General features: G+C 64.3%; 2 protein-coding genes across 2 annotated transcripts; one reads left to right on the top strand and one right to left on the bottom strand.

Annotated features, from left to right (window-relative positions):
* The first annotated feature begins 230 nt into the window (after window positions 1-230).
* OCLN (occludin) lies at window positions 231-8,172 on the top strand. Its single transcript, XM_040589607.1, has 9 exons — window positions 231-314; window positions 1,488-1,533; window positions 1,917-2,634; window positions 3,763-3,921; window positions 6,213-6,376; window positions 6,488-6,676; window positions 6,749-6,920; window positions 7,405-7,446; window positions 7,573-8,172. The coding sequence occupies exons 3-9, from the start codon at window positions 1,936-1,938 to the stop codon at window positions 7,672-7,674; spliced, it is 1,527 nt and encodes a 508-aa protein (XP_040445541.1). The 5' UTR covers window positions 231-314; window positions 1,488-1,533; window positions 1,917-1,935; the 3' UTR covers window positions 7,675-8,172.
* A 688-nt stretch (window positions 8,173-8,860) lies between these two features.
* Window positions 8,861-17,370, bottom strand: NR2F6 (nuclear receptor subfamily 2 group F member 6). Its single transcript, XM_040589600.1, has 4 exons — window positions 16,552-17,370; window positions 12,830-12,924; window positions 11,024-11,548; window positions 8,861-10,500 (listed from the first exon to the last, which is right to left on the bottom strand). The coding sequence occupies exons 1-4, from the start codon at window positions 16,794-16,796 to the stop codon at window positions 10,226-10,228; spliced, it is 1,140 nt and encodes a 379-aa protein (XP_040445534.1). The 5' UTR covers window positions 16,797-17,370; the 3' UTR covers window positions 8,861-10,225.
* Window positions 17,371-21,193: the final 3,823 nt, after the last annotated feature.

Here is a 21,193-nt window from a genome sequence, read left to right as displayed (position 1 = left end):
CCATGGGACCCTCCTGTCCCCAGGAAAACAAAGCGGGGATGGGGGGGGGGGTGAGCAGACCCCCGCCCCCAAAGCCCTGCGGGGGTCCCAGCCGGGGGTGCCCCCCGCCCCGTTTCGGCCCCCTCCTTATCTCACCGGGGCGCCGGGCCGGGGGTGCGGCTCTGGAAGCGGCCCCCGGGGCTCCCCCCTCCCCATCCCACCCCTCCCCTCCCCGGAGGCGGAAACCGGGGCCGGTCTCCAGCAGCGCCGCCGCCGCCGCGCCGCCGGTCCCGGCTGCCATTTTAAGGTGAACAAAGAGGCGGAGGCGCGGGCAGGTGAGTGGCTCCGCGGCGGGCGGGACCCCCGGCACCGGCACCGGGGGGAGAGCGGGCGAGCGGTACGGGAGGGGGCACCGGGGGGCCCCGCTCCCCGCCGCGCACGGGGGGTCCGTCCTGCCCCGCCGCCCCTGCGCGCACTGGGGTCCCACCGGCACCGAGCTCCCCATCGGTACCGGGCTCCCCACCGGCACCGAGCTCCCCACCGGTACTGGGCTTCCTACCGGCACCGGGGTCCCCACCAGGCTCCCTACTAGCACCGAGCTTCCTACGGCACCAGGCTCCCCACCGGGGTCCCTATCGGTACCGGCACTAGGCTCCCCACCAGCACCGGGGTCGGCACCGGGCTCCCCGCCGAGCTCCCCCACCGGCATCGGGTTCCCCACTGGGGTCCCTCCCGGTACAGGGGTCGGCACACGTGGTCCCACCGAGTTCCCCCACCGAGTTCCCCCGCCGGTACCGGGCTCCTCAGTGCACCGGGGCTCCCGGCGCCGCAGCCCCGGCGGGTGGAAGGCGGGAGGCGGGGGGGGATCGGGGCCGGGGTCGCTCTGCCCGCCCGGTGCCCCCGCAGCGCGGGAAGGACCCCCGAAGCCCCCGGCCCCGTGTCCTCCTCGGGGTGCCCTGGGGTTATCGCTCCGGGAGCCCGTCCCTGCTGCTGCCGTGCCCCGGTGGCCGCTTGGGCGGGGGTCCCCGGTGGGGCGGGGGGGTCAGGCCGCGGCCCCGGGACTTAATCCGACTGGGGCGGGTGGGTTTGGTGGGTTTACGGGGGGTGGGATCCCCTGAAGTGTGTGTGTGTTGGTTTGGGCACCCAGGGGGACCCCCGGGGCACCTCTGGGACCACAGCTGCACCCCAGACCCCCGCTGCCCACACTTGCTGGGGGTCAAGGGCTGCCACCCCCCGCGCCCCCAGCCCAGGGGCCTGATCCTGCGTGCTGAGCCCTGGCACTGCCGGAGCGGGTGCCTGGGTTGGGTTTCCCACAGGGTTCAGGTTTCCCTTGCTCTGCTCCCTGTGCCGCAATGGGGGTCTTTGGGCCAGGGGGGGGTCTCTGCACGGGGCCGGCCCTACATGAACTTTGAAAAAAACCCAGTTTTTTAAAACTGATTTGGTACTTTTCACTGCGTTGTTGCTAATGGGTCCTGTATTTTTTTTTTTTTTTTTTTTTTTAAATCCAGCCAGATCTGCTTACGGAGAAGCCCTCAGGGTTAGCGCCAGCCTTGGGTAAGAGCTTTTCAGTTTTAATTAGAATTTAAACAATCCAATTCATTCAGGTGATGCCTGGTGGTTGGGTGGGCCCGGGGGGAGCGGGGGGCCGGGGGGGCCGGGTCTCATGCGTGGGGCAGGGCTGGGGTGCGCCCTGGCAGATGCGCCGTGACTCACTTCTCCTCCCTGTGCCTCAGTTTCCCCATCAGCAGCGGTGGCTCTGGTGGCACGGGCAGGTGGTTGTTGACGGTGTCATTGGGCTGGGGACAGGGGACCAAAGTCCCCGCCAGGCGTGCGGAGATGTAGAAACCCGGGAGCTGCATCTCGCAGAGCCGCAGCGCCGGTGCTGGCACCTCCTGGTGCGCAACCAGCTCTGACAGCTCCATCCCTCTCCCCACCAGGCTCTCCGCCACCGCCACCATGTTCAGCAAGAAGTCCTACGATGGCCCCCCCATGGGCTATGGCCCCCCCACAGGCTACGGTCCACCCACGGGTGATTATGGCTACGACTACGGTGCCCGCTCGCCCCCACCGGGCTCTTATTACATTGAGGACGTGCCGCAGCACTTCTACAAGTGGACCTCGCCACCCGGCGTGGTGAGGATCCTGGAGGCCATGGTCATCCTGCTCTGCATCGCCATCTTCGCCTGCGTGGCCTCCACCCTGGCCTGGGAGTACGGCTATGGCTTTGGGGGGGCTTACGGCAACGGGCTGGGGGGCTTCTACGGTTCTGGCTACTATGGCAGTGGGTTGAACTATGGCTACGGTTACGGGGGCTACTACGGTGGGGTCACCAACCCGCGGGCGGCCAACGGCTTCATGATCGCCATGGCTGTGCTCTGCTTCCTGGCCCAGCTGGGGCTCTTCGTGGCCAGCATCACCAAATCGAGCAGCTCCCGCTCCCGGCGCTTCTACCTTGTGGTCATCGTGGTGTGCGCCGTGCTGGCCATCGTCATGCTCATCGCTTCCATCGTCTACATCGTGGGCGTCAATCCCCAGGCGCAGATGACCGGCAGCTACTACTACAACCCCTTGCTGACCATGTGCAGCCAGGTCTACAGTGGCAGCACCTACCTGAACCAGTACCTCTACCACTACTGCACCGTGGACCCCCAGGAGGTGAGGGTGCACCCCCAGCTCTGGCCAGACACCCCCTCTTTGACCCGAACTGGCAACACAAACCTTTTGCCCTGCTTCAAACGTGATGCTGAGCAAGGGCAGCATGTGTCCTGCCCTCGGGATGGGTGCGCAGTGCCGCGTCCCTGGGGTTTTCCCTCCATCTTTAATGGTTTTGGTGGTTCTGATTGCTGTGGGGTGGCAGGGGGTGGCTGGATCCCAGCTGAATCCCAGCCCAGCTGTTTGCTGGGGCAGCAGGAGGAACTGGGGCGAGCTGGCTGCCAGGGCTGTGGAGTTTCAGGGAGGGGATGGTCTGTTGTCCTGGTGCAGACCCGGTATCTGGTACTTTGGTCTCCCTGGTCATAAAAGTATTTGAACAAGGTTGGGGCAGGGTGGGCTGTGAGTGCCAGGATGGGTGCGGGGTCAGGTTGCCAGCTGGGTGCCAGCTCTCTGCCAGAACCCATGGTGCTGCCAGCCTGGCTGGGGAGCCCAGCGGGTCAGTGGGGCAACCAGAGCCCTCAAAACAAAGTTCACCAGCCCTGGTTTCGGCTGGGGCCAGCGGGGATCCTGCGTGGCACATGGGCTGGGACTGGTGCTGCCGGTTCCCAGCCGGCCAGGCTGGCCGTGCCACATTCCTGCACCCTGAGCAGGGGGAGCCGCACACCTGCGCTGCTCCTGCTCCATGCAGAGGCCAAGCATGGCCTAATCCGTCCTCACCTGCCCCATTCCAGCATGGCTGCAGGGATCCAGCTCATGGGAAACCATCGGGGCAGGGACACAGCTGCGTGGGGTGGAAGCTGGCCTGTGGCCGAGCCAGCAGCGGGCTCGGGGTGCTGTGCCGAGGTGCTGGAGGGTGCCAGCTCCCGGCTGCTCCCCAGGCCCCAAACTTTTCGTCTCCCCATGGGAAAATCAGCCCCCCCTCCCCGTTGCTTGAGCTGGCCCCCAAAACTCTCAGACCTCTGCTGGGCTCCATCCCACCGTGTGGGGGTCTGACATAGGGAGGATTTTGGGATGAGGGGAGCAATTCCCACTCAGCTCGGGGAGGTGCAGGGTACCTGGACCTCTGGGAAGGGGTCTTCACAGCCCTGCAAGGACCCCCACCCTGAGAGCCCCCTCCCTCTGCCCCTCCAGGCCGTGGCCATCGTCTGCGGGTTCCTCATCGTCATTCTGCTCTGCCTCATCTGCTTCTTCGCTCACAAGACACGGAGCAAGATCTGGAAGTACGGGAAACCAAATATTTACTGGGACAAGGTGCCGGTGGTCCAGGAGGGTCCGAACGTGGAGGAGTGGGTGAGTCTGAGCATGAGCTGGGGGTGCTGGTGTGTACCCGGGGCTGCGGGGGGTCTGTGTGTCGTGTCGTCTCCCCCCCCTCCCCGGCCCCGAGCATCCTCCCCGCCTACCCTCCATCAGCAGGGCTGGCTGCGCCCGAGGCAGTGCGGGGTTGGGATGTACCGGGGTGAGCACAGGGGCTGCGTGGGGACCCCGGGGCTCCCCCTGGGACCGGGGCTGTGCCGAGCCATGCCATTCCCCTCTACCAGCCTGGCCCCAGGGCTTTGTGCCAGGAGCCTCTTTGTGCCTGGCTTGTGCCATACGGGTGCCTGGTCCCGGTGTGTTTGCACGCCGCAGCAGGCAGCTCCTGGGTTGTGGCGTTATCACCACCGGTGCGATGCTGTGCCCGGTGCTCACCGGGTCCCTCCCTGTCGCCCCGTTTCGGCACTGTGTTTTTTCCCAGTCGGCACCGTTCCCTGGCACAGCGAGGCTTTGCACAGGTTGCCGGGCTGGGCGAGCTGGTCTCAAACTCCCTGAAAGACAAACAGGGTGGGAGCTGATGGGCTGGGTGCCAGGAGCACAGCACCCAGGGCTCTGGGTCCCTTCCCTGTTGCTCACCCCCATGCACAGGGACGCCGGCCATGAGACGCTGCCCGTTGACACGGTTTGGTTTCAGTCTCGGCAATGATTAACCGGATTTCACGGGGCTGTGCCACCCTGCTGCTGTGGAGGAGGCTGGGGGCTTTGCAGCCACCAAACCAGCACTGACTGGGCTTCAAATGCACCGGTGTCCCTTGGGTGGGGGGTGCTGGGGAGCCCCCTGCTGCAGCGTGGTCCCGGGGAGGTGCCAGTCCCAGCCTGGCCCCGCTGTGCGCCAGGACGTGCCCCATCCTGTCCTCGCCCTGCAGCTCCCTGAGCTGGTGTCTCTGCAGGTGCCGGTGCCTGGGGAGGGTGCGGGAAGCCTGCATCATCCCATGGGAAGGAGCCTTTGAAATCCACCCCTGCCCCAGAGCACAGCTCTTGGGGTGCTGCCGTGATGGGTGGCAATGGGCCATTGTGTGGGCAGGGGGCTGCATCCCTGTCCCCAGCCCGGTGAGACCGGGGCAGCCCCGGGTTCTCGGGCACCGGGCTTCCCACCGGGGCTGGGAGTGAGGATGTTCATCACATTTATCCCAAACTTTCAAGGCAAACCTGGAGTCGAGCACCACAAGTTGCTCCCCAGCCCCAGAAAGCTGGGCTCTGCTCCCCACGCCTTGCTCTGCCTGTAGGTCTAATATTTATTTTTCATTTTGCAGAAATACCTTTGTTCTGGTTTATTTATTTTTAAAAGTCCCTCCCTTACAAAGCATTTCCTGGCCTCCTGGGGGCCGGGCTGGTGGGTGGGGGCAGGACCTCATGCACCCCTGGCTGCCCTTCACCTGCCCCTCAGGGGGGTCTCCGCTCTGCTGGGTGGGGATGCAGCAGTGGGGGGGTGCCGGGGTGTGAAACCCTCCTGGGACACCTCGGTCCCTGTTTATGGTCAGGACTGAGATAAACGGGTGACCTTCGAGCGGGCGTGAGCCACCGCGTGAGCCACTGCGTCCTGGCATGGCACAGGGACATGGCTGTCCCCATGCTGGTGGCCCTCTTCGGCGAAGTGGGGCTGGGAGCAGCCCCCAGTTAACCATGTCTTCGTTAAGAGCTGGAGGAAGTGGCTTCGTGGGCTGAGGTCCCCAGGGCCAGGGACCGGCTTCCGCACAAACAACCCACAAAGGCCAGGAAGGAAGGGGGGGGGAGGGACAGACGGATGCCCCATGTCCTCCTTGAGGAGCCCTGGCTGTGCTGGGGCAGCAGCGAGGGTCCAGGGGGGGCGGGCGAGGCTGGATGGGGTGAGCACACAGCCCCTGGCAAAGCCTAGGGGGGTGTCACCCTGGGAGTGCAGAGCTGGGTGCCAGGACCCCCACCCCGAGCTGTGTCTGTGCTTGTCTCCCAATGGGACCCCCCTGCTGCGGCACTGGGGTCTGTGGGTCCTTCTTTGGGGCATGTCTTGCAGCATCCCCCCTCCCCAAGTGCTGCTCTGCCCACCCGTGGGGGGTCCCCCATCCCTTGCCCCCCGTAGCCGTGTGGGGCACCCCACTGCAGCTGTGCTGGGGCTCACCCCCCTGCTGGGACCACGGGCAAGAGGCCCCCAGGGGTGGGGAGGGCGTTTCTCTGGCCACATGGATGGAGACCCGCATCCTGGTGTGCCGGCTGCCATGGTCTGCGCCCTGCTCAAGGAGAGGCGAGTGTCCCCACCGCCCAGGCACGCGGCTGAGCCCTTCTCCCTGCTCCAGGTGAAGAATGTGGCCGATGGGGCCAGTGTGCAGGACGAGACGGCCACGCTCGCCTACTCGGAGAAGCCAACGAGCCCCATCACTGCGCCGCCCTACAGCCCCCCCTCCTACAGCTACCCCCCCCAGAACGGGTACTACCCCTCCGGGACCTACAGCAGCCGGGGGTGAGTGGCCGGGCAGGGCAGTTGGAAGGGCTTGGGGGGGGCCGACACTGACACCTTGGGTATCTGCCCCCCCTGTGCTGAGCTGGCTGATGTCCCCTGTGTCCCATGCAGGGACCAGCCGGACCGGGCGGCCAGCCCCAGCCCAGCAGAGGAGAAGGTGCGGGAGCAGCCCACCAAGCCCCCCGCCCGCCGTGGGCGCCGGCGCCGGCGCAACCCTGAGCTGGACGAGTCGCAGTATGAGACAGACTACACCACAGCCGTGGAGTCTGGTGACGAGCGGGACCAGGACCAGTGGGGCAGGTGAGGGGGGACCCCTGGGAGCTCCCCACCATCACTGGCCATCTGGGGCCTGACCCTGCCCCTCTCCCACAGCCTGTACCCCCCCATCACCTCAGACAGCACCCGCCAGAAGTACAAGCAGGAGTTCGACACGGACCTGAAGCGCTACAAGCAGCTCTGTGCCGAGATGGACAACATCAATGACCGCCTCAACCAGCTCAGCAAACAGCTCGACAGCATCTCTGAGGACAGTCCCCAGTACCAGGTTAGGGCTCTGGGAGCCGTGGGGATGCCGTGGGGTCACCAGATGATGTGGGGCCTTGGGGATGGATGCTGTGGGGTCACTGGGATGCTGTGGCACATCGGGGACAGATGCTGTGGGGAAATGGGATGCTGTGGAGCCTTGGGGATGGATGCTGTGAGGTCACCAGGATGCTGTGGGACCTTGGGGATGGATGCTTGTGAGGATCTGGGATGCTGTGGGACCTTGGGGATGGGTGCTTGTGAGGATCTGGGATGCTGTGGGGCATTGGGGATGGATGCAATGGGATCACCGGAGTGCTGCGGGGCATCTGGGATGCTGCAGGCCATCAGGGATGGATGCTGTGAAGCACCTGGGATGGATGCTGCAGGGTGTCAGGGATGCTGCAGGGTATCAGGGACTTGTCCCAGTGGGGTGCCCACCCTTGTGGCTCCAGGCCGTGGTGCCAGCTAGTTGTGACCCCCGCTCCTGCCCGTCTCCTTTGCAGGATGTCGCCGAGGAGTACAACAGGCTGAAGGACCTGAAGCGGGTGAGTCTGGGGTCCCATCTGAAGCAGGGCTGGCTTGGTGCAATGCGGCTGGGGGGGGGAGGTCGGAAAGCGCAGCCCCCTCCCCACAGCCCCCGCAGCTGAGGCCGGTCCTGTGCTGCCTTTCAGAGCCCGAACTACCAGACGAAGAAGCTGGAGACCAAAACCCTGCGCAACAAACTGTTCCACATCAAGCGGATGGTGAGCGACTACGACAAAGTGCGGGGGTAGCCTGTGCTGCCCCGACCACCACGGTGGGATGGGCACGAGGGGCTCCCCGCTCCCCACCCACCCTTTCCAAAGACTTTGGTGCATTTTGTACCTTTGTTTGTATTAAAAAACCTGAGCCCACCATTGAAAGCCACTCCGCACTGTCAGTGCCAAGGGCAAGGGGCGGGAGTAGGCTGCTGGAGGGAACCCCCCTGTCCCCCACTGTCCCCATCCTGCGCACTGGGGGCCATGGATCCCTTCCTGCTGCTGTAAATATGTTTGGGGAGGGTCTGCAGCCCCCAACTGTCTCTGCTGGGGTTGGGGTACCAGAACGTGGCTGGATGGGGCAGAGCATCCCTCGGCCGGGCACCTGGGGGGGCAGAGCCCTGCATCCCCTGAGCCCCCAGGGCTGCCCTTTGGGGAGCAGCCCTGGGCAGGGGAGGTATTTTATAAGGAACTGGCTGAAACTGTGTATTATTTTTTTTTTGTAATAAATAAACTGTATCTATTGATTTTAAACTCGTGCCGGTGTGAAAGGGGCCACGCTGGGAGCAGTACCTCCGGCGGGTGGGTGGCCCAGGCTGGACCTGGGGCTGTCCCCAGGGTTGTCCTCCTGCATGGTGGCCCTGGCATGGCTGTGGTGCTTCCCAGTCCCTGTGGAGCTGACATCCCCATCATGCTGCATGGATCCTGTGCCCCCTACCCTGCATGTGCTGTGGGGAGCAGCTGTGGTCTCCAGGGCAGCCCCCACCCTCCCTAGACCCCACACTGGGATCCCCCAGACCCACCTGGGTCCAACCACTGATGCTGCCCAGCCACACAGGGCAAACACAGCACCCCACTCCCAGCCCCATCCTGATGGGGGGGACCCCCAAGCCCCCCTGCTTTGCTCCCAAAGGCCAAGTACAAACCTCTGTGCTGGCTCTGGTGTCCCACCATGCCGCTGATCCACTTCTTCCCCAGCAGACTGCAGGCAACAGGATTTATTCCCATGGGACCCCTGTGTTGAAGACCTGGAGTGGCACCCCATACAACCACCACCCCCAAATCCCCAATTTTTTCAAAAACTTTCCAATTTTAGATGCCTTCTAAAGGTAAAATTTTGGGGGACTGTATCTCCCACTCTGCTTCATCTCCTTTCATCACCCTGGGCTTCAGCATCTCCGCAGGATAAGCCCCTTTTCCCGCTCACAGCAGATCCCTGGCGTTGTAAGAAACATCTTTTATTGACTTCAGTTAATTTGTTTAGTATCATTGAACAAGGATTATATTTTCAGTGAATCAATCTAAATGACAAATCCCTGGCTAATCCTGCCTCCGTCTGTTTGCACGGTGGATACCCCTGAGAAGCAGAGCCCAGGGGACAACCCTTGGGCACCTGATCCCAGGCTGGCGGCACCGCTGGCACAGGATCAGAGGCCACAGGGCATCCCTCGTCCCTCCAGGGTGGCTCTGCCTCTCGTGTGCCCCCTCCTCCGGCACAGCTTAGCCCTGGGGACAAGGACCCCCACACACCAGCATCACCTCTTTCCAGCCTGATTCTGTTCCCCAGCCCCCTCCAGCATCTCTCCCCCAAACCTGGCTTACAGAAAATAATGAGGCACAGGAACATAGTGAGCGTGGGGAGGGGGATGCTGGCAACCACCCACCAGCATGAGGATGGTGGTAGGTGCTGGATCTGGCCTGGAGAGGGGGCAAAGCACCAAGCAAGGCAGTGAGGAATGAGCCTGGGGAGAAGGGCTGGGTGCTGTGCAGCACCCAAAAAAGACCCCTTGGTTTGCATCCTGCATGGTGCATGGCCCCTGTCAGCCACCCCCAGCCCCTCCCCGTGCCCCAGCAGTGGAGATGCTTCAGTGGAAAGTGCAGGGGGGCGCTGGAACCAGGTGGGGACAAGATCTGTCCCCAAAAAAGGGCTGCTCCAAGCTTGGTGCTTCAGTCCTTGAGGCTGGATATGGCCCAGGTGGGCAGGGGCAGCCCCTGGGCAGGGACAAAGGGGCTTTACAATGACCCTTTTGCCATGATTGCCAGGCCAGGGAGGGGGACAGAGGCAGGGGTCCCCACAACTGGACCCTGCAGAAGATGGCTCTGCACAGCTGGGGTTCCACCACGCTTCAGCCTGGCTGGTCCCATGCCTCCCATCACCTGTCCCAGCCTCCTGTCATCTGGAATTCAGATTCAGAGGGGGCAGCAGAGGACGGCACCCCCCCTCCCCAGGCTCCAGCCCGGCTCCGACGCAGGGACAGAGCGAAGGACCAGCCCCCAGGATGCTCAGAGGTTCCCAGGGGGGACTGGGGGTCCGAGGAGCTCCACTTCACAGAGGTACAGAAGAGTTCGGTGTGTGACAGCGGTGGCACAGCCAGTACCTTGGGGTTCAGGAGGACAATGCCGTGCCCCCACTGCTTCTGGAGGGCGCAGCCCCTGCCACTGTGGCAGACAGACGAGCTACAAGGCAGCTGCAGGGTGGGGGCCAGCACAGTTCGGGGCTCCCCGGGGACGGTACCGTCTCAGGGTGCTGGAGGGAATCCAGGTCTGGCTGCTGGGTGTCCCCAGGGTGGGGGACAGGCTCCGTCCCTTACTGCCCTGTCCCGTAGGGCCAGTTGAAGGTGCTCCCAGACAGCAGCATGTCCCTGATTAGTGTTTCGATGGGCGTCTTCCCCACCAGCCTCATGAAGAAGAGCTGGGAGATGAGGGCGGCCGGCACGGCGCGGAGAGCCGGCAGCCGCAGTAGGAGCCGGCCGAAGCGCTGGGGCTGCGAGGGGTACTGTGAGCGCACGTACTCGGTCAGCGCCACCTGCGCCTTCTCCTGCAAGCTCTCCACGTGCGCCGGGTCCGAGAGGCCACAGGCATCTGTCAGAGGGATGGGATGGAGAGGAGTCAGTGGTTAGAGCCCCCCAGTACCCCCAGCGAGACCCCCCCTCCCTTAACCGCCTGCCACGGTTGCATTCCTGCCCTTGCCAAATTAGGGGATGCAGCCGCACGGTGCAAGAGCACGGCTTGGACCGCTCTGCATGCAAAGGGCTGCTGCAGGCTCGTCCCCGCCAGTCAGGACTGGGCACCTCTGTGGAATGAGATGAGCATGGACAGAAGGATGGGGCTCCCCAAGACCCTCCCAAGCAAGGGGGTTCGTTCCTGTAGGTCTCATTCCCATTGCCCCACGAAGCTCATCCCTGCACCCAGATGGACAAGCTGGGATGCTGCACACCATGGTGGTGAAGTGCCAGGGCACAGGGACTCTGCCACCACCCCCAAGAGCCACGTGATGCTCTCTGGACCCCAAACCCCCAGGGAAATGGGGGGCAGAGGCTCCCTGGGCGCTTATTGCTCTGTGGGGTGGGGATGGGGACAAAGCCTGCTCGCGGCACCAACCTACCGGGTGTGAAGAGCGCGATGGCTTTCAGGCAGCTGTACTCGGCCGAGTCTACCTGGAGCCGGTTGAGCTTCTCCACCTGATCCTGAAAGATGCGGATCTGGTCCATGAAGGAGACAACACGGTCGGCTGACATGGGGGAGGCGTGGAAGCCGGCAGCCGCCAGCAGCGGAGCCATGTGCAACGGCAGCGCTGACTGCGCCGCATTGAGGACGAAGAGCTCGCTCCAGCTGAGCCGTAGCAGGGCCACTTGGTCGGAGACAGGCAGCTCGGGGAAGAAGGGGATGTTCCGGGCCCATTCCACTGTGCTGAAGAGGAGGCGGGCGGCCAGCTCGCAGATGTTGTCGATGCCCATGACGCTGCCCTGCTGCGCGTACTGTGAGCCGTAGCGGGCGGCAGGGTAGGGCTCAGCCCGCAGCAGCTGTGAGATGAGCTCCGACACCGGCTGCCCATTGAAGTATTCCCCACTGGGCAAGGCGTTGGGGCTGGTGCTGGAGTGGGTGGGGGGGATCCGGCCCCGCTGCACAGCTGGGGGGAAGGAAAGGAGGTGTCTGCCTGCTTCTGTATCCTGCCGCATCCCCCATCCTGCTCCCGGGGGGCAGAGGGACCCCCAGGCAGGATGGGGATGCTCCCACCACCCACCCTGCATCCCGGCATCCCCAGCAGTGCCAGATCCTGCCACCCCACGGAACAATGGGCAGCTTTCAGGCGCTTGGGGAGAGGGAGGTGGTGCGTGCCACACGCTGCACCCGCCGGCGAGCTGCCTGCACGAGCTGCGCTAATCTATTTAGCATCCCAGTGATTCACCAGCAACTCCCAGGCTGCCGGCGCTGCAGCTTGGCCATGGCCTCCAACCAGCAGCTGGGCTGGGACAGCATCCGTGCCGCCTCCTCCTCTGCGAGGACCCATGGCTACGACCGTGCTGTGCCAGACCGGGTGCCCTGCTGGCATCACGGCCCCCTGTGTCGCCTGCAGTGGAGCAAGGCAATTGCTACCCAAGGTCATCGCATGGCGGCAATCATTTATTTGCAAATAAAACGTCCATCTTGGAAGCGTCGTTAACCCTGGGTCACTCCCCCTCCTAATTGCATTCAGGGAGAGCCATTTTTCAGCTCCCCCCCTCTCCCATTAGCGCCCACTATTTGCTCAGTCCCTAGTAATTAATTTATGGGCTGTTCATGAGCCACTTAAATGAGAGCTCTAAATCATGCTAAGTGGCAATAATGCCATCTCGACTCCTCTGGAAAGGAGGGAATTACTGTCCTGCTTCCAGTATCCTTCCCTCCTTGCTCCTCACATTAATGCCACCTGCCGCCGAGCAGCCTCGGCACCTCGGCAGAGCCCGCGCCAAGCCCCAGCACAGCCCCAGCACCTCCATCAGCATCCCGTAACAGGGATCAGGGATTTCGGGTTAAACCCTTCATGCCATTTGCAGCAGTCTGGGAAACATTTGGGGTTTACGCCCCTGGGTGAGGGGGAGTGAGCAGAAAGCAGCCAGGTGACCCTGTGGGAGCTGGTCCCAGCTCACCGCCACCGTGCCTGGGGCACCAGGGCTGTCCTGGCTCCAGGTGTGCCACCTTATCAGCAAAAACCTCTGGCTTTTCCAAACAAACACCACCTGTGCTGCCGGCACCAAGGGCAATTCAAGGAGGAAAAAAAAGAGAAAAAAAAAAAAAAGGGGCAAATGTGGCATTTTGCTGCTAACAGCGTTCCTGGAGAGATGGGAGAGCACCCGGCAGCACCAGGAGCAGAGCAGGCACTGGCAGCACCCAGACTCTTCAGGAACCGTCGCCGTGGCGCTGGCATTACCTTCCTTCCTCATCCCCACGCGGAAACACTTCTTCAGGCGGCAGTACTGGCATTGGTTGCGGTGGTGCTGGTCAATCTGGCAATCACGGTTGGACCTGCAGGCAGGATCGGGCAGATGAGGTGCTGGGGAAGAGTTACGCAATGCTGCGGGGGTCCCCGCCGAGCTGCTCTGCCACCCATCTCCCCACCGCCCTTGAGCAAAGCCCTTCACCTCCGAGCATGGCCCCCTCCTCACCGGCCGTGGCACCAGCAGGCACTTGGATGCTATAGAAACAGCGATTTCCTAGCGCTGGCACTGCTGGTTTGTGCTGCCAGCGATTTCCGATCCTGGCAAGGCCCCCGTGGTCCCATCCTGGGGGATATGTAGAGATGGGTGCCAGGGAACAATGCCCTGTGTCCTGGCACAAGGCGGGGAAGCGGTGGAGCAGCTCCTGGCCTCACTGCCCAACTTGCAAGGAATTTCGAGGAATTTCAACTATTTCCTACAAGGCTGCCCCTGCAGCGCTGAGGCTGTGACCCCTTGGGCACCCAGGCATCCCCCACAGTGGTGGCACAGCCCCGCATCCTCCGTGCTCCGGTCTGGCCTCCACCGACCCCTGCAAACATGGCAAAGCAAAACCCAGCAGCTCTGGCACACATGCCCCCATCCCCAGCGTGGGGTCTGCACCGGCCCAAAGGATGCTTTACCCCTCGAGCGCCCTTGGAGCCTGCAAGAGGGTGATGCCCACCCCCTGGCATGCATGTCCTGCCCTGGGCAAGGAGCTGCGGGCACTGGGAAGCCCTGCATCACGCGGCGGGGCACCGGCCACCATCAAAGCCACCCACCTACCTCTGCTCCCGCAGCATCACTGGGAGCAACACGCTGGGACAGGCTGAGGGGGATGCTCCCAAGCAGCATCATTAGCATCCAGCACCTCCCCCCCTCCCCCCGCCCTGATTCCCAGGGGGTCCTCGCACAGCCAAGGGATGCAGCAGGCACGGGTGAAACCGGCGCTTGCACGTCCCACCCAAAGGCTGTCACGGCAAATGGGGAGGGAGGGGGGTTATCGGCTAAACGGCGGTAAATTAAAGCATATAAAGCAGCAGGCAGGAAAGCACTGGCAGGGCCGGGGCAGAGCTCGGCTCTGCCTGGGAATCCTGACATGAATCTCCTCATCCCTACACGACTCCAGAGGCGAGACAGGCAGGGATTCCCACCGTGCTCAAACCGGAATTAATTCACCCTGAACATCACCACTGCGCTTAGCACATTTTAAAACGTGTTGCTGATAAAAAGTTATTCCAGTGGAGAAGTGATAGCTAATCAAAACGTCAGATTACATCTTCATCAGCTGCCTGCGCCTCGGCGGGAGCAAAGCTCCTGGCACCGCAGCCGAACCTCCCGGCAGGAGCCCGGCTGACCCTCACCGTGGCCTCTGGGCACCATCCCCCAGCACCAGGAAACCCCCCCAGCTCCCAGCAGCTCCTAGCAAGTTTCCCAACTGATAGGCTGCAACGACCTGGGAAACTGTGAGAATACAAAAGGCGTATACTGTGCTAATTATGTAATTAGAACATGTAATTATTTAGTGCAAGAACTAAACTGAATCCAACTCACTTTTAATATTCAAATTAGAGCAATCTTGGCTTGATGCTGCTTTTGACTCCTTGAACAAAGCAGATGCCAGGGCTGCTGGGGAGCATTGTTCCCTGCCCCTCCAACACTTTACTCCCTACTTGGAAAACCAACATTTTTCTATTGCACCAAATCACTTCCCAGCACAAAGAGGGAAAAAAAAAACCCAAAACATTTGAAATAGGTGCCCAGATACCGGTGACAAGTGCAGGGTAGAAATCCTGGGTGCTCACAGCCTGGGCAGAGTCGGTTCCTCTCCCAGGGAGCCCTGATTTGGCCTTTCCTTTGTTCCAGGAAACTGGAATTTCTCAAAAGCTGTATGTATTCCCCATCTTCAAATCATTAATCCCAAGCAGCCGCTCGGCTGGGTCTGCTGACGGGATCCTGCTGATGGGATGGGGAAACTGAGGCAGGGTCAGGGGTGATGCACACGCTGCATCCACACACGCTGCGCCCACGGCAGGTGATGGGGAGGATGCTGCAGGACATGAGGGGCCGGTCACCGACCCCTGCCCCACGCCAGCAGCTCCAGGGCCCCGCTTCACCGCCACAAGCGGCTGGGCTGACGTCAGCTGGAAGCAGGCAGTGCCGGTGCCAGGAGCTGCCGAGAGAGGAGATGCTGCGCACGGGGGAGGACGAATCTAGGCCGCCCAAACGAGAGCAAGGCAGCTCGGAGACAGTTCCCGCTGCAGAAGCAGCACTGCCCTTTCCCTTCCCGAGCACCTCAGCACCACCAGACGATGCTCAAAGCAGCCGGCCCCCGTTGGATGGGGAGAAGGCGGGACGCGGAGATGGGGTGTCCCGCTCACAGCCCAGCTGTGGGGTGCCCACGGCTGGGAGCCAGGTGCCACCCTCACTGGTTTAGCAAACGCTGCTGGAAGCGCTGGCACATGCACCCAGCCCTGCGAGCAAGCCCCTGTACGCACACCTACACCCCCCAGGGGTCCCCCACATGAGGCAGCCAGCCCAATGCTCATTTTGGGCCCAAGAGAAACTCCAGAGTTATTTGCAGCTCCAAACTTTGCAGGGGGTCATATCCTGGTCCCGCTGGTGGCCTGGATCTGCCGGCCCGAGCACGGGGCCAGCAGGAGCTGCAGCCCCTCTCCCAGGCAGCCCACCGAGCGGTGCCCGCAGCATGCCGGGCTGTTGACACCTCCGGTTAGATTTATACTGGCTGCCGCACTGGTGCTTTCCCTGGGTGAGCGGCCGTGACCGAAGTGACTCACAACCGTGGCGCGTTTTCAGGCATTAGCCTGGAACGGCAATTAATGCCGGAGCAGAGCCGGGTGATGACGAGGACCTGGACACCGGCTGTGCCCCACGGCCCAGGGGATGCGGCAGCCAGAGCATCCATCCCTCTGGGGCTTTGGGATGCCGCAGGCAGAGAGGCTGCTTATGTGGGGTGCAGAGCATGCAGGGACCCCCGTGTTGTAGTGGGGGACCTGTGCTGCAGTGGAAGATGCTTGTGCTGCACTGGGGGACCCCCGTGCCATACTGGGAAATGCCTGTGCTACACTAGGGGACCCCAGTGCTGTGCTGGGAGATGCCTGTGCTGCACTGGGGACCCCCCGTACTATACCGGGAGATGCCTGTGCTGTACTGGGGGACCCCTGTGCTGCACTAGGGGACCCCAGTGCCATACTGGGACATGCCTGTGCTGCACTGGGAGATACCTGTGCTACACTGGGGGACCCCTGTGCTGTGCTGGAAGATGCTTGTGCTGCACTGGGGGACACCCATGCTGCGCTAGGGGACCCCAGTGCTGTACTGGGAGATGCCTGTGCTGTACTGGGAGATGCCTGTGCTTCACTGAGGGACCCCCGTGCCATACTGGGAGATGCCTGTGCTGTACTGGGAGACCCCCGTGCTGCACCGGGGCCCCATCAGTGCTGCAGCAGGGCCAGCCTGCAGCCCCAGCAGGGCCAGCGCCGAGCTGCACGGGGGCCGCTGCAGAGCCACGCCAACGACCTGCACCGGGATCCCCCGGCGACCCGCACCGGGGGGCTCACCCTGAGGACCTGCACCCGTGCCAAGGCTCTGCCCCCTCGGGGGGCTCTGGCCAAGCCCCCCCCCCCCCTCCTCCTCCCAGCGTCCCCCCAGCCCCTACCTGCAGGTGTAGCTGAGGTTCCTGCGGATGCTGCGCTTGAAGAAGCTCTTGCAGCCCTCGCAGGTGAAGACCCCGTAGTGCTTCCCGCTGGACTTGTCCCCGCACACCACGCAGTCCACCGGCGCCCCGGCCCGCTCCTCCTCGCCGTGCTCCGCGTCGCTGCCGCCGCCCGCCGGGGACACCGCCTCCTCCCCGCCGCCGCCGCCGCCGTTGGGCTCGCCCCAGCCACCGGCCACCATGGCCATGGCTCCGCGGCCCCGGGGCTCAGCACCGGCCCCGCCGCCGCATGGAGCGGGGCCCGGTGCGCGGCGCCCGGCGCCTCCCGGAACGAGTTGAGCAAGTTTTTTGCGGGGTGGAGGCCGGTTTGGGATTTTTATGTTTTTTTAGGGGTTGAGGGGGGGGGTTGTCCGTCCTCCCCCGCTCTCTCTCCCTGGGCTCCCCCCCCCCGTTAACGGGGGGGCTCCGCGGAAACTTTGCGGCGGCGGGAGCGGGGCGCGGCGCGGCGCATCCCCCCCGCGGGGCGCGGCGGCTCCGGGCGCGGCGGCCGCCCCGGGGCTCGGCCGCATGCGGGGGCCGCCGCTGCCCGCCCCCGGTGGCTCCTCCGCTCCGCGGCACCGGCAGGGAAGGAGGAGGAGGAGGAGGAGGCGGCGGCGCTGCCCCGGCCCGCCCTCGCCCCTACGGGCCCCGCCGCCGCCGCCGCTGCATGCAGCCCGGTGCCGGTCCGGGTCCGGCGGGACCCGCTCCGCCGAGCCCCGGGGCTCTCCCCGCCTCCCGCGAAAGAGCAAAGTTCAGCCGCTGCCGCGGTGGCCGCCCTGGATGCTCCTCCCCGTCCTCCTCCCCTTCCGCTCGCCGCCCGCCGGGTCCTGCCCCGGCCCCGGCCCCGCCGCACCGGGCCGCCCCCGCCGCGCCGGGCAGCGGGGGGAGCGGGGGGTGGCTCTGCTGCGCCGCACCGGGGCTGTCCGCAGCGGGGGCGGCTGGGGGCACCCGGCACCGGCTGTGGCAGAGCCGGGCTCGGCCGCGGGCGGGGAGGGCGATGCGGTGCCGCGGGCGGTTTGTCCAGGGGAGGTGGCTGGATGTGCCCCCCGCCCCCAGCCCACCAGCTGCTTTGGAGACCGGAGCCCTTGGCTGGCCCGGGGAGCACCCGGGCGGGCTGCACCGGGACCCCGGGTGCAGGGCCATGGCATGCCACAGGCTGCGTTTACGGCTGTGGTCACAACTGGGGTCCTTGTGTGTGTGTCCCCAGCAAGTGACCTCTAAGCCACAGGGTGTGGCAACGGGGAAGTCCCCGGGCCAATGGACCACCGAACGCTGCCCTTGGGGACAGGGACCAAGCCCCTGCCTTGCTGCCACCAGCTAGGTGGCTGCAGTGTTTGGCGATGCCATTTGGGGCTGCAGCGGGAGGATGGGAAGCGATTCCCCCATGCCTGGCCCATGGCCAAGCCGCTGAAGTTGCCAATCCCCTCCTCTTGCCGACAGTCCCAGCGGGATCTTTAATTACTGCGAGTGGCACGAGGCTGGGGAGCCTTGTCTCGTGCGTGGCACGAGGGCCGTGGCTGTGCTGGGAGGTGCTCCCGTGGCACCCGGCATCCTTCGGGTACCACCACCCTGCGCGTACCCTGGGCTGGGGGCCAAGGGCTGGATGTAGCTGGGGACCGGCCGCCTGCATCCCTGTAGAATTCATTTGTAATGTGGTTAATCAAGTCGGACCCGTAAGAGCTTGGCCAGGCCTGGCAAGAAGGGGTGGGCTGTGGGTGCACGGCACCCACCTGCTGCCACCCTGTTAATCATTAATGAAGAAATGAGCTGTGTGGAAAGGTGCTTGACCCAGGAGAAGCCCTGCGATATCGCCCTGCCTTCGCCTTTCACCCAGGGGGCAAACTCTCCTCCTGGCCATGCCACAGCGGCCCCGGCGTCTCCCGGCATCATGCCTTTCACCTTGACTTCAGGGGCAAAGTCTGGCAGGCAGGACACGGAGCTGGGGCACGGGTGGCCTGGGTGCCCCCCACACACCCCTGCCCCCCATGGCATGCCCTGTCCCCATGGGGGACCCCACGCCACGATCCTGCTTGGGCTGGGTGAGGATGCTGATGCTGAGCGAAGCGGCCAGCAATGCCCACACTGCAGGGATGGGCTCGGACTGAGTGCCGCCAGGACCTTCGTGGCCCCTCACACCGCCATTCTTGGCATTCCCAACCCACGGAGCGGGGCTGGTGTCTCCATCAGGGTTAAGGGAAAGCTGAAGCAAAGTGGGCTGGATATAAAAAGCCCCAGCAAAGCACCGAGCCTGGAGTCGGGGCGCAGCAGAAGGGATGGATTACAGCTCTGGCCATAAATAAAACCTCCATTTCCTCCTGTCTGGAGGGATCTCTGCTCACCAGGTACCTGCTAATGCTGCCATGCTGCGATGCCCAGCCAGGGTGATGCCGTGGTCAGGGAGCAATTCCCAGCAGAGCCAGCTGGGAAGGAGCCAGGCCTGGGGGGGTCCCAGTCCGGGCAGGGGGGGTCACCCCCACCTGCAGCCGGCCCTGCTTCTCCTTTCTCTTCTGTCAGGCCGTGATTTATGGCCCTTTCCCTGCCTCTCCCCCGCCTCCTCGCCCCCTGCAAAAAATAATAATCCAGGAACAAAGGAGGAAATTGGATCTTCTCCCCCGCTTGGCTCCCGGCCCCGCGGTGGGAGCCGGGTTTGTTTTGACGTTGGTGTCCAGTTGGCGAAGGCGTTTGATCTCCGGAGGAATTCCTCCTTCCTCGCGCTGCTCCGCTGACTCCACCACACAAAAGGGCCCCTGGGAGCCGGGAGCTGCCGGCGCGTTTTGTGCCGCCCCGACGCCCCCAGGAAGGGTCTGCCATGGCAGAGGCGCCCACTGGGGCTTGGGGAGGTTTCCAGGCTCAGTGTCAGACCCAGCTCCAATGTGGGGATGGGTGGCAGCCGTGTCCCCCCATTCCCCTACAGCCTTTGGGCTGGAGGACAACTGAGTGACCCTTGCCAAAATTTGCAGGAGCAGTCCTGGGGTTGTGGCGATGCCGATGGAGAGCTGCGTGCCGGCACCGCCGGAGAGCTGGGTGCCATCACCAATGGAGAGCTGGGTGCCAGTAGTGATGGAGAGCTGGGTGCCAGCAGCACCAGAGAGCCAGCTGCCGGTGCCACCAGCCCTGACCCAATTCCCAGCATCCTGGTTAGCAGTACCATGGGCTGGGCTGCAGGACAGCTGTGCCCTCTCCCAAACCCACATGGGAGCTGCCGGCAGTGGTGCTTTCCAGGGGTTTAGGTGGATACCACACTGCCTGTCCTCCCAGCACACCCCCATGGGGACCCCCACCCCAATGTGGGGCTGTGCGTGGCCCTGTGTGAGCAGAACAGGGGGCTTTAGGTCAATCCCCTGATCTTCAGCCATGGGGCAGGATCTGGCCTTGCTCTGCCCAGGAGCAGCTTGCAGAGCCCCCAGCCTCAGTTTTCCATGAGGCTGAGGGTGCTGAGCCTCGGCTGGGCTCTTCAGCGCCGCATTCCTGAGGGTAGATCCTGCCGGCAGGCGGGCGGGCATGTGTGTGCCTGCTGTGGGCGGCGAGGGCAGGCTGAGCTGCGCCAGAGCCAGCGGGGGGGCCAAGGGGCCCTCGTGGCCAGGGGGGTCCCGACCCTCCCGCAGTGGCCACGGTTGCGCATGACCTTGCAGGGCCGAACCGCGGCCGCACCGCCGCAGGCGAAGGACAAAGGGAGGCCGGGGCCGGCCATGCCACGGCTCTGCGGCTCCCTGGGCAGGGCTGTCCCCAGCCCCTGCACCCCACAGCTGCCCCATGGCACGGCCCTGCGCCCCACGGCTGCACCCATCACGTGCCGCTGCAGCAAACACGCCTCCACGCGTGTGCACGGGGCACACAGCCCCGTGCGTGGGAGTGCACACACGTGTGCAAACAGCGGTGGGGGTCACCGCAGGCACACGGGCTCTCTCTCCCCCATGTGCCCCCGACGGCCATCCCATGGAGAAGGGGTTTTGCCCCCCACCCCATGCAGAGGAGGTTTAGCCCCCCCAATGCCACGGTTTTGCCCCCAGCCCCACAGAGAGGCTGAGGGAGCCCTGACCCCGCTGCCCCTGGCCCCCCTTGCCCCCGGCCCCCCTCTCTGCTGGAGATTGCCGCTCCCTGCCCTGCATTCCCGGGATATCAGATCCCACGCCCCTGGCCCCCACCCAGACATGGCTGGACGCTCCCTCACCGGAGGGGGGACATGAATCACACACCCTCCCTGCTCCCATGGCTCCCAGCTTCACCCGCTGCCTTCACTCCCATGTCCCCCCCGGCACAGGCTGGCCCCCGCCGGGACACTGTTGCGCAGCCGGCCCGGGATCCACTCTGCCAGGGAACAGGGTGCAGTCCTACACCAGGCCCTGTCACCCAAGGGTGCTGGGGGGGGTGTTGCTGCAGCCTTTTGGCTTCCCAGCAGCTCGCACTGCTCCACAGAGGGGAAACTGAGGCAGGGATCAGGCCATCATGAACTGGCATGTGGAGCCCTCCCTGGGGAGCTGCAGGTTTCTGGGTGCATGTGGTGAGCAGTGGGCAAAGCAGGGGGGTTCCACTGCCCATAGCCACCACACTGCGCCGTGCCGTGCTGCACCACGGCAGGCTGTGCCATGTTACACTGCGCTGCACT

The sequence above is a fragment of the Falco naumanni genome, chromosome 4 (assembly GCF_017639655.2).
Source record: "Falco naumanni isolate bFalNau1 chromosome 4, bFalNau1.pat, whole genome shotgun sequence".
NCBI lineage: Eukaryota > Metazoa > Chordata > Aves > Falconiformes > Falconidae > Falco > Falco naumanni.
This window is presented reverse-complemented; position numbering and strand designations above follow the sequence as displayed.

Bases quoted from the DNA above. Each gene is read 5' to 3' on its own strand.
- OCLN (XM_040589607.1), top strand. From the start codon at position 1,936: ATGTTCAGCAAGAAGTCCTACGATGGCCCCCCCATGGGCTATGGCCCC. The intron at 3,922-6,212 runs GTGAGTCTGAGC...TCCCTGCTCCAG, and splicing joins GTCCGAACGTGGAGGAGTGG to GTGAAGAATGTGGCCGATGG. The intron at 6,921-7,404 runs GTTAGGGCTCTG...TCTCCTTTGCAG, and splicing joins AGGACAGTCCCCAGTACCAG to GATGTCGCCGAGGAGTACAA.
- NR2F6 (XM_040589600.1), bottom strand. From the start codon at position 16,796: ATGGCCATGGTGGCCGGTGGCTGGGGCGAGCCCAACGGCGGCGGCGGC. The intron at 12,925-16,551 runs GTAGGGGCTGGG...TCCTGCCTGCAG, and splicing joins AACCTCAGCTACACCTGCAG to GTCCAACCGTGATTGCCAGA. The intron at 10,501-11,023 runs GTAGGTTGGTGC...TCCCTCTGACAG, and splicing joins CATCGCGCTCTTCACACCCG to ATGCCTGTGGCCTCTCGGAC.